Genomic DNA, 15,337 nt, shown 5'->3' with positions numbered 1-15,337 from the left:
TTTTCCACTGGCTTCTTGCCTTCAAATACATGTATCTTTCCATCTTGTTTTGGTGAAGCCACTCTAGCTATCTCTCATTTCCTTTTCATGGTGAAACTTCTCTGGTCAGAGTTCTACATTCATTGTCTCAGTTGCCTTATCAATTGGTACTTCTTTAACTACCAAAGTTATTTGAGATACAATCTGCCTTATTGCCCAAGATCATGAACTGCCTAGGATCTTTTCTCTGTCAGTCAATCATCCATTTTCTTTGGTGTCTCTCCAGCATGTGGCACTGTGGATAGCCCTCCCCAGTGATGGAAATAGCATGGGATTTGAGTCAAGACAAATATGGGCAAATCAGCTGAATGGCTTTAAGCAAATTAAATTACTTCACCCCTGAGCCTCTGGTTCTTTATCTTTAAAATGAAGATAATATCACCCTGCTCATAGGTGTGTTGGAAGGATTAAAAGTTTAACTTAGATAAAGCACCTAGCACTGTGTCTAGCACACATACGGTATGGACTTTCTGTTTGTTAGTTCCCCTTTCTTGGCTAATCTCTTCCTGTCTCACATTTCCATCATTGGCTCCTGTTATGATTGTTCCTCACATCCCAGTCATTGGGCCTTTACTCTTTTCTCCATGCTCTTCCCAGAAAAAGCTGCATCCATTCTCACAGCTTCAAATAGTGCTCCTCTGTACAAGATTCCCAAATCTATTTCTATAGGTCTTTTTTTCAACCCAAGCTTCAACCTACTCTTTCAACTCTTTCCTGAGCATTCCCACTTGTATATCCTTTAATCAATTTAAATTCAACATGTATGTGAAAAAGATCTTCATTTATGTTTTTAAATTAACTCTAATTATAAATAAGCCATTGATTTTTTTATAAGCTATGGCATTGTTAAATGGCCATACTATACTGAATGGACTTGTATGAAACCCTTCCTCTCTTAGGGAAAAGAGGAGGGAGATTCAACTATGAGAATCATCACAAAATGCTCCAGAGATACATGAAGCTTACAGGTTAGGTCTGAAAGGGCTAGATATTTACCAAAAATAAGACATCAATCATCACTGCCTCACAAATCAAATCTGAACCAAATAAATTTATCAGACTGCAGATTCAAACCAAATGAAAGACTAATCATAGATGTTGTGGAGCAAAACAGAGGAAAAAAGTAGTTTTCATTTTAGAAGAGTTGGTAACTTCCTTTGGATGAAGTAAGATACACAACCCTTGGAGCAGAGTCTGTTAAACTGTGCTAGGCTCTCTGGGTCTAGATATAGGGGAATGCATGATTTCATTTTTCCCAGGCCCCTATAACTCTCTATTGTCTTATATCTGGCCTGGTATACATATCTATGTTATATGCCTGGTCCCATAGGAATCTGAATTTGTAATAGCTGAATCTGAGATATGAGAAAGTCCTTCACTATTGGGGTTCTTAGAATCAGAAACCCATCCCTTGGTAATAGGTAATTTTATCCCATTTGTATTTTCTATATTGATTTCTTTTTTATTTTCCCTCAAAATTTTAATAAATTTTCTTTTGAAAGTATAAGCCCTTATAAAGTTTTGTAAAAGGAAAATAAAGAAAGGGGCTTTTTGAGCCATTTTGGGGCCAAAAAATGAAAGAATTGGTGAGCCTGGTAATAGGGCTCAATGTTTACTACAGCAATCACAATGAGAAAACCCCAAAGAAGGCGGAACTGGGAAGAAATATAGTTGAGAAACATGTGCAGCCATCCCTTCCTCTCTGGAGACTTTCATTCCAGAGCTCAAATAATGGTGGATTTGTATTTTAAGCAAGGAAAACCATTTCTTTATATGCCCGTGATTAGATTTAATTGCACCCCTCTCATGATTTTCCTATTCTGTCAATGGCATTGCTATTCTTCAGACCACATAGGCATACTCCTGACAGCCCAATCTTCCTAAAAGATCACCTTCATATGTCAATTCTTCAGTCAAAACTTTCAATAGCTTCCACTAACGACAATAGTAATTAATAATGGCGAGGAGGAAGTGCCCCATCTTCTTCCTAGGGAATGTGTCCCTGTGTTAGAATCACTACACGTAATGACAGATGTTAATAACTGGACTGAAATGGGCAAATAAATGTTACAGGAAGAAAAAACTATGAAATACTTTCAGAATAAAATACTGACCCTCCAGCTAAGTATTTAAGGGCCCCACAATTTAGCCTCAAGTCTTTATCTTGCTAACCTTATTTTCTCCTAATCCTTGCCCACTCTTATTCTTATTTTGCATCCTTTGCCCATGTGCTTCCCACTGAAAATGCCTTCCATGTAGTTCCCTCTCAGAACCTAAACCAACCATTCAAGTCCAATTTAAGTCCTGCCTTTTACAGGAAGCTTGTTCTAATCACTCCACTACTATGGCCCTTATTAGCATTCATTAAGCACTATAAGCTCTTTGATGACAATATTATCAAACCTTATATGCTCATAGAACTTGGTATTGTGCATGTGTACTACAATGAATACTGAAAGAATGAATTAACTGCAGGTTTCTCTCAGAGAACTGACACACACGGTAGAGAGTATATTCTCATGCATCTAGACTTATCCTTCTTTTTTTTTTTTTTTAGACAGAATCTTGCTCTGTCATCCCTGCTAGAGTGCAATGGTGTCATCATAGCTCACAGCAACCTCAAACTCCTGGGCTCAAGCGATTCTCCTGCCTCAGCCCCCAGAGTAGCTGGGATTATAGGCACACGTCACCACGCCCAGTTAATTTTTTCCATTTTTAGTAGAGACGGGGTCTTGCTCTTGCTCAGGCTGCTCTCAAACTCCTGGCCTCAAGTGTCCCACCCACCTCAGCCTCCCAAAGTGCTAGGATCACAGGCATGAGCCACTGCACTCAGCTGACTTATCCTTCTTTATGATGCTCACAAAGGATACTAAAAACACGTACTCTGAATCCTGTGCCTTCCACTACATAATAAATAACAGCTACATGGTAAAGGGGCAGTCTTTCTAACTGTAGAAGTAGAGCCCTTATGGTTCTATGACTAATTTTCTTTCCAGGATTTTGTTAGGTACTTATTCCTTTGTCTTTTGAGGTATTAATCTATTAACTGGCTCTAAAAAAAAAAAGAGGGTGCTGGGACCTCTCAGTAACAAAAGATTCAAGGTTTATACTTCATCCTGAAGTTGGGACTACCTCTCAGAAAACACAAGTGTCAAAGAAACAAGGCAGGTAATAAAATGGTGATACAGTAGCTTCTCCCTAGGCTACTCCTCTATTTACATGTAGGGCTTCTCCCTAGTCTACCAACAGGCGATCATTTGATGGTCTATTCATAAGATGGGGAAAATAAAGAAGAGTGGGAAGATATGGTTCCTTCATCCATTCAATAAATAGTTACAGAGTGCCCACTATGTGTGGGGGCACTGTTCTGGGCACTCAGGATATAGACCAGGGCAGAAAACATACATCTTTGTCCTTATTGAGCTTACATTCTAGCAAGAAGGAGACAGCCATAAACAGTAAGTATAATAAAATAAGTAAATTTTATGGTACTATGTTGGAAAATAGGTGCTACGGAAAAAATAAAAAGTAGAGCATGGTAAAGAGAAATGGGAAAGCAAGGTGCAGAGAGGCAGGGATATGGCTTACAACTTTAAATACAGTAGTCCAGGTAAACCCCACTGGAAAGGTGACATTTGAACAGAGACGTTATTGTAGTCTATGTAGCTGGATGCAGTCTACGTAGATATGTTCCCAAATTCTCTGACACACCTCCCCTTAAGAGGTGGACCTTAATTACCCTCTGCTTAAGTGTGACCTAGACTTAGCAACTCATTTCCAACAAAGAGAATACAGCAAGACAGTGATGGAATGTCATTCTGAAACTAGGTTATAAAAAGGCTGCTGCTCCACTCAGTCTTGGTCTCTCTTTCTCTGTCTCTTGGATCACTGGCTCTGGAGGAAGCCAGGGCCATGGCGTGGGAGCAGCCCTACAGAGAGGCCATGTGGCAAATAAATGGTACCTCCTGCCAATCATCACTCGATGGCGCTTGCAGACCTTACAGTGACTGCATTCCCAGCTGACATCTTGGCTGCCACTTCATGACCGACCCCAAGGCAGAATCACCCTACTAAGCTACTCCTGGATTCCTGACCCTCAAAAACTGTACAAGATAATAAGCATTTGTGATTTTAACTCTTTACGTCTTGGGGTAATTTGTTACACAGCAATAGATAATAACTGATACAGACTTAAAGGAAGTGAGGGAGTTGGCCACACAAATATCTGAAGAAAGAGCATTCCAGGCAGAGGGAACAGCCAGTGTAAAGGCCTAAGGCAGGAGATGCTTAGAGTGCTAGAAAAACAGCAAGAGGCCAGTGTGGCTGCAGTGGAGAGAGGTGGGGAGAGAGAGCAGGAGATAAGGTCAGAAAGGTAACGGAGTCCAAATCATGTAGGGTCTTATGGACCTTCGTAAGGTCTTTGGCTTTTACTCTGTGAGTGGAATGTTAGCCAGTAAAGGGCTTTGAGCAAAGAGTATCATGATGTGACTTATGTTTTAACAAGATTGATTTGTTAGTAATGGACCAGCAAGGGGTAGGACTAGCAGCAGGAAATAGTAAGAAGGATTCTGTCACAATGCAGGTAAGAGATGATGGTGGCTCAGACCAGTGTGGTAGCAGCAAAAGTGAGATTATGAGTATATTTTTAAGGCAGGGCCAACAGGATTTCCTGAGGGACTGGATGTATAATGTGAGAGAAGGACTGGAGTCAGGATGACTCCAAGGTCTTTTGCCCCAAGCAAGTGAAAGGATGAGGTTTCCATCAACTTAGATGGCAGAGGTTGTTAGAAAAGCAAATCTGGAGGCAAGATTGGGAGTTCAGTTTTAGATGTGTTGAGTTTAAGGTGTATATTAGACTCACTCATGGAAAGGTTGAAAAGGCAATCTGGAGTTTTAGGATAAAGTCTAGAATAAAGATTAAATTTGGCATTCAGTTGCTTCTTGGCCTTTTGGCTAAGATCAAGTGTTAATTTGGAATTCATTAACAGATGGTATTTAAAGCCATGGCACTAGTTCAGATCAATAAAGGAGTGAGGGGGCAAGATAAGGACACCAAGGACTGAGTCCTGGGGCGCTCCAACATTAAGAGGTAAGGGAGAAAAAGAACCAGCCATAGATTCAAAGAAGGAACGGCAAATGAGGTAGGAAGAAAAACAGAATAAGGCTGTGGTGTGGATGCTATGTTAAGAAAGCATATTGAGGAGCAGAGATTGATGCACATTGTAATAGTAAAACCTAAATGGGAAAGGATCAGCCAACTCAACTGTCCCCTACCTTCCTGCCCTTCCTTTTCACATCTGTGTCTTCCCTTATGACAAATTCTAAGGTAGAGGTGTGTATAGACGGCAATGGGAATAGCAGGATAGAGCAGAGGAAGAAGAGCGACTAAGGAACGCAAAAATTGTCACAGAAGACTCACAAAAGGGACAAAGCCCATACGGATTTGGCACATTGAACAGGAGTTTGCCATGAAGACAAGAGAGAAGAGAACACCAGGCAAATGGATAAAGCTATGCACAAGCAGGAAGCTGTCAGAGCTTGAGTATGAGAAAAGTGCAGGGTGCTACAGTGGAATGACAGAGGATCAGGCTGAAGAGGTCAGTAGGACCAAATCATGAATGATCTTGTGTGGTATGCAAGGAGTTTGAAATGTATTCTGCAGGCAACTAGGAACTATTAAAGGACTTTAAGCAAGGAAGTGACATAATAAAGTTTCTGTTTTTAAGCGATCACTCTGACATAACTGCAAATTCAACTGGAGGAAAATGAGGACGGTCAGGGAGACAAATTAGGAGACTATTCCATGGTCAAGCCAAAACAGGGAGGGAGGAGTAGCTAAACTAAAGCAACAGAAGCTGGAATAGAGAAGAAGGGCAGATTCAAAAGACAGCTGATAAGTTAGGCTTTGGAAGTAAGGACAAAGTGGAAAGTGGGTGACTCCCAAGTTTCTAGCTTAGAAAACTGAATGGATGTCACAGGACAGGTGCCCATGAAAATAAAATTAAATTAAAAAAACACAAGAGATGGCTGAGCATGGTGGCTCACACCTATAATCCCAGCAGTTTGGAGGCTAAGATGGGAGGATCTCTTGAGCCCAGGAGTTTGAGACCAGCCTGAGGAACACAGCGAGACCCCCATCTCTGCAAAAAAAAAAAAATTTTTTTTTTTAATTAGCCAGAGGATAGCTTAAGCCCAGGACTTTAAGGCTACAGTGAGCTATGATCACACCACTGTACTACAGCCTGGGAGACAGAGTGAGACCTCTTGTGCAAAGAAAGAAAGAAAGGAGAAAGAAAAAGAAAAGAAAGGAAAAGAAAAAAAAAACTGAATGAGTATGGTACAATTCCCCAACGTAAGAAGTACAAGGGATAAGGGAAATAGGTTTGGGGAGTACATAACCCATTTTGGACATGTTTAGGATGTGGTATATATGGGATATCCAGGTGGAAATGTCAAATATGCAGAAAGAAATAACAGGCTGAAACACAGTGGAGATATAAAATTGGTACTCAGTGGTGTAATGATAGTTGACACTGGGGTCTGGATGAGAAAGACGGAAAGTGAAGAGTGAGAGCACCAAGGACACAAGCTTGGGTAACACTAACATTTATGGGGCAGGTAAAGGACGGAGAGTCAGCCAAGGAAAGCAAGTAGAACTATGTGAGTGAGAACTTAACTATGTTAAGTTCTGTGAATGAACTTAACAGGATGGCAATTTTCAGGTTAAAAGGCTGCCCATCTTCCCCAGGTGTCTTTGATATAACCTCTAGCTTTATAAGAGCAGCAATGAATATTTTCATAGCTTGAAGTATCTGCCCCAGAATCAAGCTGCACCAGACAGGGGATGAAGATAGTAACTAAAACTAGACAGGATATAACGACCATGGCTACATTTAGGATGCTGAGTCAAATCAACGTTAACTATAGCCCCCAAATTTCTTGGCTAAGATACTATACTGAACAGATTATTTAAGTCTTATAAGGCATTCAGAAGGCAGCAGTAGGGATGATTGCTATGCTGAATACTCTCCTATGAAGAGCGAAGGAGAGAATTGCAAAATCTAGCTCTCTCTGCTAAGGGCCCCCTCCCAAAGGAAACCAACTTCACGCAACTGCCCAGGTTTTGGTGTCAAGGGCTGATTCCTGGCCAGGGGTTGCCAGCTGTAGAGGGCGGGGCTCTATTTTGGGCTGCCTCCTGTCCCTGAGCCTGGCCGCGTCTGGTTTGAGCAGCATGCAGCCCCAGTGACTCACACACCCATGCAAACCGCCTGTGGCTCAGTGGCACGGCCTCGGAATGCCAGCCTTAGGCCAGCTCCCTCCTCACCCCATTACACTGGGATAAATAAATAAAGAGCCCGCCAGCAGCCCCACAGCCTGATGGCAACCAGATGGAGAAAACGAAGCAGGGGCAGGGCCAGGGGAAGGAACTCCCTCCAGTGGACTAGACTGAGAATGGGCTATGCCAGCCCATTCATCCTAAATTTCCTCTTTAATACAGTTCCTACTGCCATACAAGAACAGTCCCCAATTCCCTAACTCTTCTTCCACTCCTAAAGGTGCCTCTCAACCCCTAGTCCTAGGAAGTGCTCTATATGGGCAACAGACACCTCACCCAGGACTGATTTGAACTGATATTGCCAGTATTCTCCCTATAGTTAGGCCACGATTGATTGGCCGGCCCCCTTGAGTTCCTTGGAAGTGAGAAATCAGAGACTCCTAGGGGGAGAGGAAAAACAAAAGGACCAAATGTAGGGAAGTAACCCCTGTTCAATTCTTATTTTTCCTAACCTTAGTATCCTAGAAACCCATCAGTCCTACTGCCCCCTGTGCCCTATGTCTACAACCTCTTCCCTAGCAATAATCCCAATGAGAATTTTTAAAAAGTGACCCCAAGCAATGACCGCATGGCCCTCTGACATCAGCCCTGGCCCCCCTGTGCCTTCATCCCGAGCTCTCTCCCTGGTTTGTTTATCTTCCTATTCTGTGTTGCTTATTTTGATGGCACATCCTTTCAGTTCAGTCCTGGGTGACCCCATGACCCTTCTGTGTCCTGTTTGTAGGACCCCGGGCAAGCAGAGTAACCGAAAAGATACAGTAATCATAAGAAGTTCTACACCCCCATAGGAAACCTTTCAGTTCTAGCAGCTATGCAGGACATACTGAGGACAATGCAGTGACCATAGAGGTCACAAGAATTTCATGTTACACTAGCCCTTATGTCTCCCCTAACTGTTGTATACAACCAATTAAAGCAGTGCAACAAAACAGGTATGATCCTAGACTGTGAGTCAAGAAATGTGGGAAGTCCTAAACGTACACCTACAGCTACATGACCTTACACAATTCACTTAACCTGTTTGAGGCTCAATTTCTTCATCTATAAAATGGAAAGCTACAACTATCTATCTCTCAGCTCCTTTCCAGACATAATAAAATTCTACAAGTCTATGAGGTTGCCCCAACCAGAACCTAAAGGACCAGTACTCTTGAAGTAGTTGGCTCCAAAAAACTCTTCCTGTGCTAGCACCTGGATTCTACTAATATATGCTTTCTCATTCAATTCTGCAGGGCTCCCTCCCACCCCAACAGTATGAAAGAGATGAGCCACCAATTTTACAAATGAGAAAATAGTAGCTCTGAGAGAAGTGATTTATCCAAAGCTGCAAAATAAACCATGAGAATAACTGAAGACCCCAAAAAACGTCTAACAAGCAACACTGTATCCACAGGCCACCCTGCTATGATTTGCATAAAATCCCCCTAGCATATATTTATCAAAATATTCATCCACAAAATTATTGAGAACCTACTACTTACTTCTAGGAACCTTGCTCGGTGCTGGGGATATAGAGATGCATTCAGCATGGGCCTTGCCTCAAAGAGTCTGCAGATCAGTGGAGGAGAAAGCCATAGTCTTGTAGACAAACAGTAATATTACAATGTTAAAAGTGGTATAATAGAGATATAAACCAAGGTACTATAGTAGCAGCGAAGAAGGATTATCTTTACCAGGAGAGTCCAGAAAGGTCTCCCAAAGAAGCTGAAGCTGACATTTAAAAGATTAATACAAGTTTACAAGGTAGATAAGGCCAAGGCATTGAGCAGTCTAGGTAAAGAGAAGAATGTGTATGTAAAAGCAAGAGAAAACAGCACTTGGGGAATTAAAAGTCACTCCATATGGGTGAAGCATAAAGTACACAGAAAACACGTCAAGAAATCAAGCTGGATAAATATGTAGACACTCAATCAGGAAGAGACCTCTCTGCTCAGCTAAGAATAAGCCATGCATGGTTTAACTAAGGGCATGAGGCATGGAACTAGTACTCATCCCCAGTCTATGGTAACCTCTCTTAATACCCAAACTTATAGAGAGGGGAAGCTGTCTGAAAGAAAAATGACCTAGGAAACCTTTCTCTGTCACAAGTTTAGGTTTAATGGTCTTCCCCACAAAGACTTGACACCTATTCTGATTCAAGACAGCAATCTATGTCTTCCTTCTCCAGAGTTATTAACACAATTGCTTCAGTACACGGCTGAGCACCCACCTCACACTTTCTGCTCTTATTGTTCAGAGCCCAAGCATTCCAGCTCAGTGTACAGAGCAGAACAGAAGGCTCCAAACCAAGAACACCTGCTTTATGTCTAGCCCTATGAAAAGTGTTAATTTAGGGTTCAGAAGAAGTATGAGACACAAACTCTGTCCACAAGGAGCTTACAAATTAGCCTAGAAGACAAGACATAAATATGAATAATCTATCTATATATATTATCATAGCATTATTTACTTATAAAGTCCCAACTTGGGTAACATATATAATTATTAATAGAAAAATGGGGCAATAATACTAAGGTACTAACAATACAATGAACAAGTCCCAAAAGAGTTAGGGAAGGAGAAGATCAATATTGACTGGTATTATCAAAGGTCACTATTATTAATACTCCCTGTTTTGGCATTTAATAGATGTTTCTTTTGGCCAAGCTCAATCCTTAGAAGGGAAACCTAGGCAGGAGCTTCTGACAGGCCACAATTATCTACTCCCCATTCATTCCTCTGCCAGTCCCCTTGTATAAACACTGTGATTTTCCACAGCCTACTGTGCCCACAAGACAGTCCCCAAATGGTAGCCTGAGCTTTTTACCTTTCTCTACTGTTGGATGCTGAAAGGGCCCGGACAAGTAGTAAGGACTACCCTTTTGCTCTGCAGTCCAGACCTTGTGACCAGATTTCAACAAGCAAAAATTTAACAACTGGTCAACCAAGCTTTCCAAGGTTAGAGAATTCTAAATGAAATCCCTAGGTACTTTAACAGAGATGTTTTTTAAGCATTAATCAGCCCACTCTCACCTCTTACATTCCTTCCCCCTTCTCCCCCCATTCTTCCTATGTACATCTCAAACTTTGTCAGACTTTGTGTAGGCAACTGTTTCAGACAAAAGGCTTTCCAACCACACAAGCCACCTAACACCCAAAGTACAAGTTGCCACTCAGGCACCTGGAAAGACAAGGCAAAGCAAAGTTGTACAAGGAAGTAACAAATACCCTACCTCTACCATAAATTGTTCCAAGAAGGAATTTTCTTCAAATGGCTCCGTCTTCAGTCGATCTGTAATGAGAAGGAATACAGAAAAGAAATAAGCGTCTTAGGATGAGCTTCTTTTTATTTTATTTTATTTTTTTTTAGAGACAGAGTCTTGCTCTGTTGCCTGGGCTAGAGTGCCATGGCGTCAGCCTAGCTCACAGTAACCTCAAACTCCCGGACTTAAGCAATCTTTCAGCCTCAGCCTCCCAAGTAGCTGGGACTACAGGCATGTGACACCATGCCTGCCTAATTTTTTCTATATATTTTTAGTTGTCCAGCTAATTTCTTTCTATTTTTAGTAGAGACAGGGTCTCGCTCTTGCTCAGGCTGGTCTCGAACTCCTGACCTCGAGCTATCCTCCCGCCTCGGCCTCCCAGAGTGCTAGGATTACAGGAGTGAGCCACCGTGCCCAGCTGGATGAGCTTCTTACCTATGAGATGGAAAGGGAACACAGCCCAGGACTTCTTGGGAAAGAAGGAAAAAAATGCAACACCCAGACACCTAGTCCAGTGGAGACAGGTTGAGAATATGTGGGCAAACGGGGAGGAGAGGGCAATCAGCAACAAGTGGCAGGTTCATTGGCAGCATCTACTCTGGGAATTTTTCTTGCCATAAAGACAAAGGACAAAGTGAATTTTTATTCTGAAATTGGAGCCATGCAACTTCCTAAACTCCCAAGTTCATGTTGCTCTAATACAATTTTGTACAGCTGTTGGCCCCTTTACAAAAGTCTTTCCTTGCCATTGCCTAGGGCATATCTGGACTCAGTTATGTCTGTTTTGGTCACTTGGGCCCTAGCCAGATACTCACGGCACAGAAAAGTGCTGCCTAGTATTAAGTCTCCAGTTCCTGGTGGGTCTCCAGTTCCTGGTCAGTATCCAGCACCCGCCCTGGGGAAGCACCTCTCTAATGCAAATGAGTCTCCTCCTTTCCTCCACCCTTTGACTATCTCTACCACTTCCCACCCAACTCCTCCAAGAATGTCTTCTCACCTCGGCTCAGTGTAGCCCCACTCTCCTGGTAGTCCTGGATCTCTAGATCTTTCATACGAAGCAATGTCGCTAGCTCCCTCACTTGGCACTGCAATGCCAGACTCATGCCCATCAGGGGACGAATCAAATGTTGGGAGACCTTTGATGGAAGAGATATCAATTAGCCAATAGATTCTTACAAAGTAGTCCCTAATATTATATTAGGTACTAGAAAGAATATTGAAAAATAAGTGTTTTCACAGAAACTTACAGTTTCATAGGCAAGCAACCCATTTACATGAACATAAATGCAAATGTAATAAATAAGGAGGCTGGGCATGGGGCCTCAGGCCTGTAATCCTAGCACTCTGGGAGGCCCAGGCAGGAAGATCATTTGAGGTCAGGAGTTCGAAACCAGCCTAAATAAGAGCAAGACTCTGTCTCTACCAGAAATAAAAAAAATTAGCCAGGTGTGGTGGTGCACACCTGCAGTCCCAGCTACTCAGGAGGCTAAGGCAGGAGGAACACTTGAGCCCAGGAGTCTGAGGTTGCAGTGGGCTACGGTGACACCACTGCACTCTACCCAGGGTGACAGAGTGAGACACTGCCTCAAAAAAATAAAATAAAATAAAATAAGTATATTAAAGCGGTTCATGGGTTTTCTTTGTGGCTCAGATAAAGCATACGAAGAATAAAGGAGAGCACCTATGGAGAGATAATGTAGAGTTTTAATTTAAAAAGAAGGAGGTTATACAGTTGACAAGAGGAAAGTGTTGACTCAACTCTCAACAGAGGCTAAGAAATAAAAGCAGAAAATCCAAGTAACTCTCAAGAAAGTAGATGTGGCAAAAACAAAGTATGCTAGCTGGGTATAACAGAAGACAAAAATCAATAAAAAGTAGAGAGCTTTGAAGGTCAAATTAGATTTAGACACTAATTAAGAGCCATTTCAAGGCTAATGATAGATAGCCCAGAACGAGCTCAGAGAATTTGTTCCTACAAATGCGGCAGAGTCTAAGGTTATTGTTGTAATAGAAGCAAGCCAGCCATCAAGAGACTAGCCCAGAAAGGTATAAAACAACCCCCTCTACAGACACCTTGCTTTTAACAAGAGGCAAGAAGAATGCGAGAGCACAGCCATACTGCAGTACAACTAGAGTGAGGCTCTCCTATGTTCACATAGAGCTATATAGAATAACCATTTAATTCACCTACACAAGGTGTCCATTAGCTGGTCCAAAAAAAACCCCTAAAAGTACTAACAATAACCTATTTGTGGGTAGGGGATGTTATTAGAGTCCATTTCCCTTCCCCCAAGGAGATGAACTAAAGGAAGCACTAAAAAGAAGAAATGCCCTAAATCAGAGGTCAGCAATTTTTTCCATAAAGGGCCAGAGAGTCAATATTTTTGGCTTTGTGGTCCATACAGTCTCTGTTGCAACTACTCAACTTTGCTATTGTAGCACAAAAGCAGCCACAGACAATATGTAAACAAATGAGGTGGCTATGTTCCAATATAACTTTACAAAAACAGGCAGCAAGCCAGATTTGGCTCATTGCCAGAGTATGCCAACCCCTGCCCTAGATCTAAAAAGGAGTACTTTAGGCAAGATACCCCACACAGGCTTGAAGTAAGGAAAACGAACTAGAATGTCCCCATAAGATGTACACGCCAGACTCATCTGGATCAGGATCAGGCATTTGGACTCTTCAGACTTTTGTGTTTTCATTTTCCACTAATTTTCTAGGTAAAAGTTACTACTAAAAATTCTAATTGTGTTGTGGCTCAAATTAAGAGGAAAAGGTTTTTTTCCACATTTCTTTAAGGATAGATTAGAAAAGACTGAATGTGGGGAGGTGGGGGAAAGGGGAGGTTAGTAGCAACAGCTTTTGTATCAGCACCAAGACCCAAGAAATGCAGGGATCCTGATACAGAGTGGAAGGCCAAAAATTAAGCCCAGCTATAGACACCAGACACTTCTTTCCATCACACAGCACATTTCAACCTGGCACCATCTCCCAGCTCCGGTCCTCAGTGAAAACTTAAGCCTCCAGGAAATACTGTTCAGAATGTGGCATAAGTTCAGCTTTGGAAAAATTTATTTGCTCTAGACCCAATCTTCTTTCCTAGGACTTGTTTTAAGTTTGGTCCTATTCAAGGAAGCTCAGGAAGAAAATTAGGCAAATACTATATGACAGCCAATGAATGACTGGTGGGTTGAACTGAAAATAAATGTCATTGCTAACCAAGGAGCAACACTATCCATTTGATGGCAGCATTCAAATAACAAACTCCTAAAGTTAATAACCAGCTTCTCTGGGGGAAGGGGGGAAGGGGGAGGGAGAGGAGCATCTTAATAGCAATTTCTTTGAGTGATAATAAATACAACATGAAACATGATGAGGACCAGTTTTTAATTAATGCTATATCTAATTAAATATGATAATGCCGTACTAGGCAACAGAAATTATCAGACCCCAATGTCTACATAGTAAATAAATAAATAAATAGATTTTTTATCAGTAAATATTTTAAATGCTAAAATAACTTCATAGGATTAGGTTATATCACTCTGAATTATTGAGGTATAATTCATCTCAAAGTTACATGAACACTAAAACGATTTCCCTTAGATCAGATAGCATTGTTCTGTTATCAGACTTGAATTGATGCTGAGTAGAAATCTTAAAAATATATGTGAATGGTCATAAGAAATACTGGTTAAAATATGTAAGTAGAACAAAGAAAATCCATAGATACTATAGGAAAAATCTTGAAGTGCTTTAGGAGGTAAGGGAAACTTCCCTTCACTTAAAGACAGCAATTTATGAAGAAATACAGTTCATCAAGTCAATTCAACAATTAGGTACCTACTAGGCACCTACTAGGCACCTACTGCCCTCAAAGAGCTCACACAATAAAGGAAGTCAGGACGTGTGGCGGATATAGAAGCAGGAGTTGCCAATCCTTCTCGGAGGAAAAGCTATTTATAATTTTCTCCCAAGGTCTTCAGATTTCCCATAGGAATGTTCACAAGTCATAGGCAGGAGAACAGAATGACAGCTCTCAATCTCTACATGAATCATGATGGGTGATACAGTGAAAAGGGTAATAGACTGGGAATTAAGAGACCTGGATGCTAATCCTGACTCTTAACAGCACCTAGATACGAAAATGACTGAATCTCAACTATTTTCATGGTCTTTGTCTTTTTTATTTATTTATTTTTTTTGACAAATCTTAAGGACAATCAATCTTTGTCTTTTTAAAAAAATTATGGAGTTGGAATATTTGCTGTCACAGACCCACTATAATTCTGAAGAGAATATTACATATGTTCTCTTATTTAATCCGCACAACCTCACAGTTTCTCCATTTTACAGATGAAAAAAAATGAATCATAAAAATTCAGTACTTATCCAAGTTAATATAAGTAGTCTGAAAGTGGTGGACCTGAGTTACAAATTCAAATCTGCTGGTTTCAAAGCCTGTGTTTTTCCAACCACTAAGAAACCTCTGGATGTGACTCCTAGGAATCATAAAATAATCAAAGAGGTGACAAATCTAAAAGTCAAAATATGGAATATTAAGAATTATATTAGGCTGGGATCAGTGGCTCACACCTGTAATCCTAGCACTCTGGGAGGCCAAGGCAAGAGGATCACTTGAGGCCAGGAGTTTGAAACCAGCCTGAGCAAGAGCAAAACACCGTCTCCACTAAAAATAGAAAAAACTAGCCAGGT

At 41.3% G+C, this 15,337-nt stretch overlaps 1 protein-coding gene across 1 annotated transcript in view; it reads right to left on the bottom strand.

Annotated features, from left to right (window-relative positions):
- The window catches only part of NHEJ1 (non-homologous end joining factor 1), an 83,508-nt gene that overhangs the window by 57,738 nt on the left and 10,433 nt on the right, over positions 1 to 15,337 (bottom strand). The window contains exons 4-5 of the mRNA XM_069466934.1: positions 11,615 to 11,753; positions 10,588 to 10,646 (exon numbers count right to left, since the gene is read on the bottom strand). Of these exons, the coding sequence (XP_069323035.1) occupies positions 10,588 to 10,646; positions 11,615 to 11,753 (198 nt within the window). The remainder of the gene's footprint in view (positions 1 to 10,587; positions 10,647 to 11,614; positions 11,754 to 15,337) is intronic.

The sequence above is a fragment of the Eulemur rufifrons genome, chromosome 1, assembly GCF_041146395.1.
Source record: "Eulemur rufifrons isolate Redbay chromosome 1, OSU_ERuf_1, whole genome shotgun sequence".
Classification (NCBI taxonomy): domain Eukaryota; kingdom Metazoa; phylum Chordata; class Mammalia; order Primates; family Lemuridae; genus Eulemur; species Eulemur rufifrons.
This window is presented reverse-complemented; position numbering and strand designations above follow the sequence as displayed.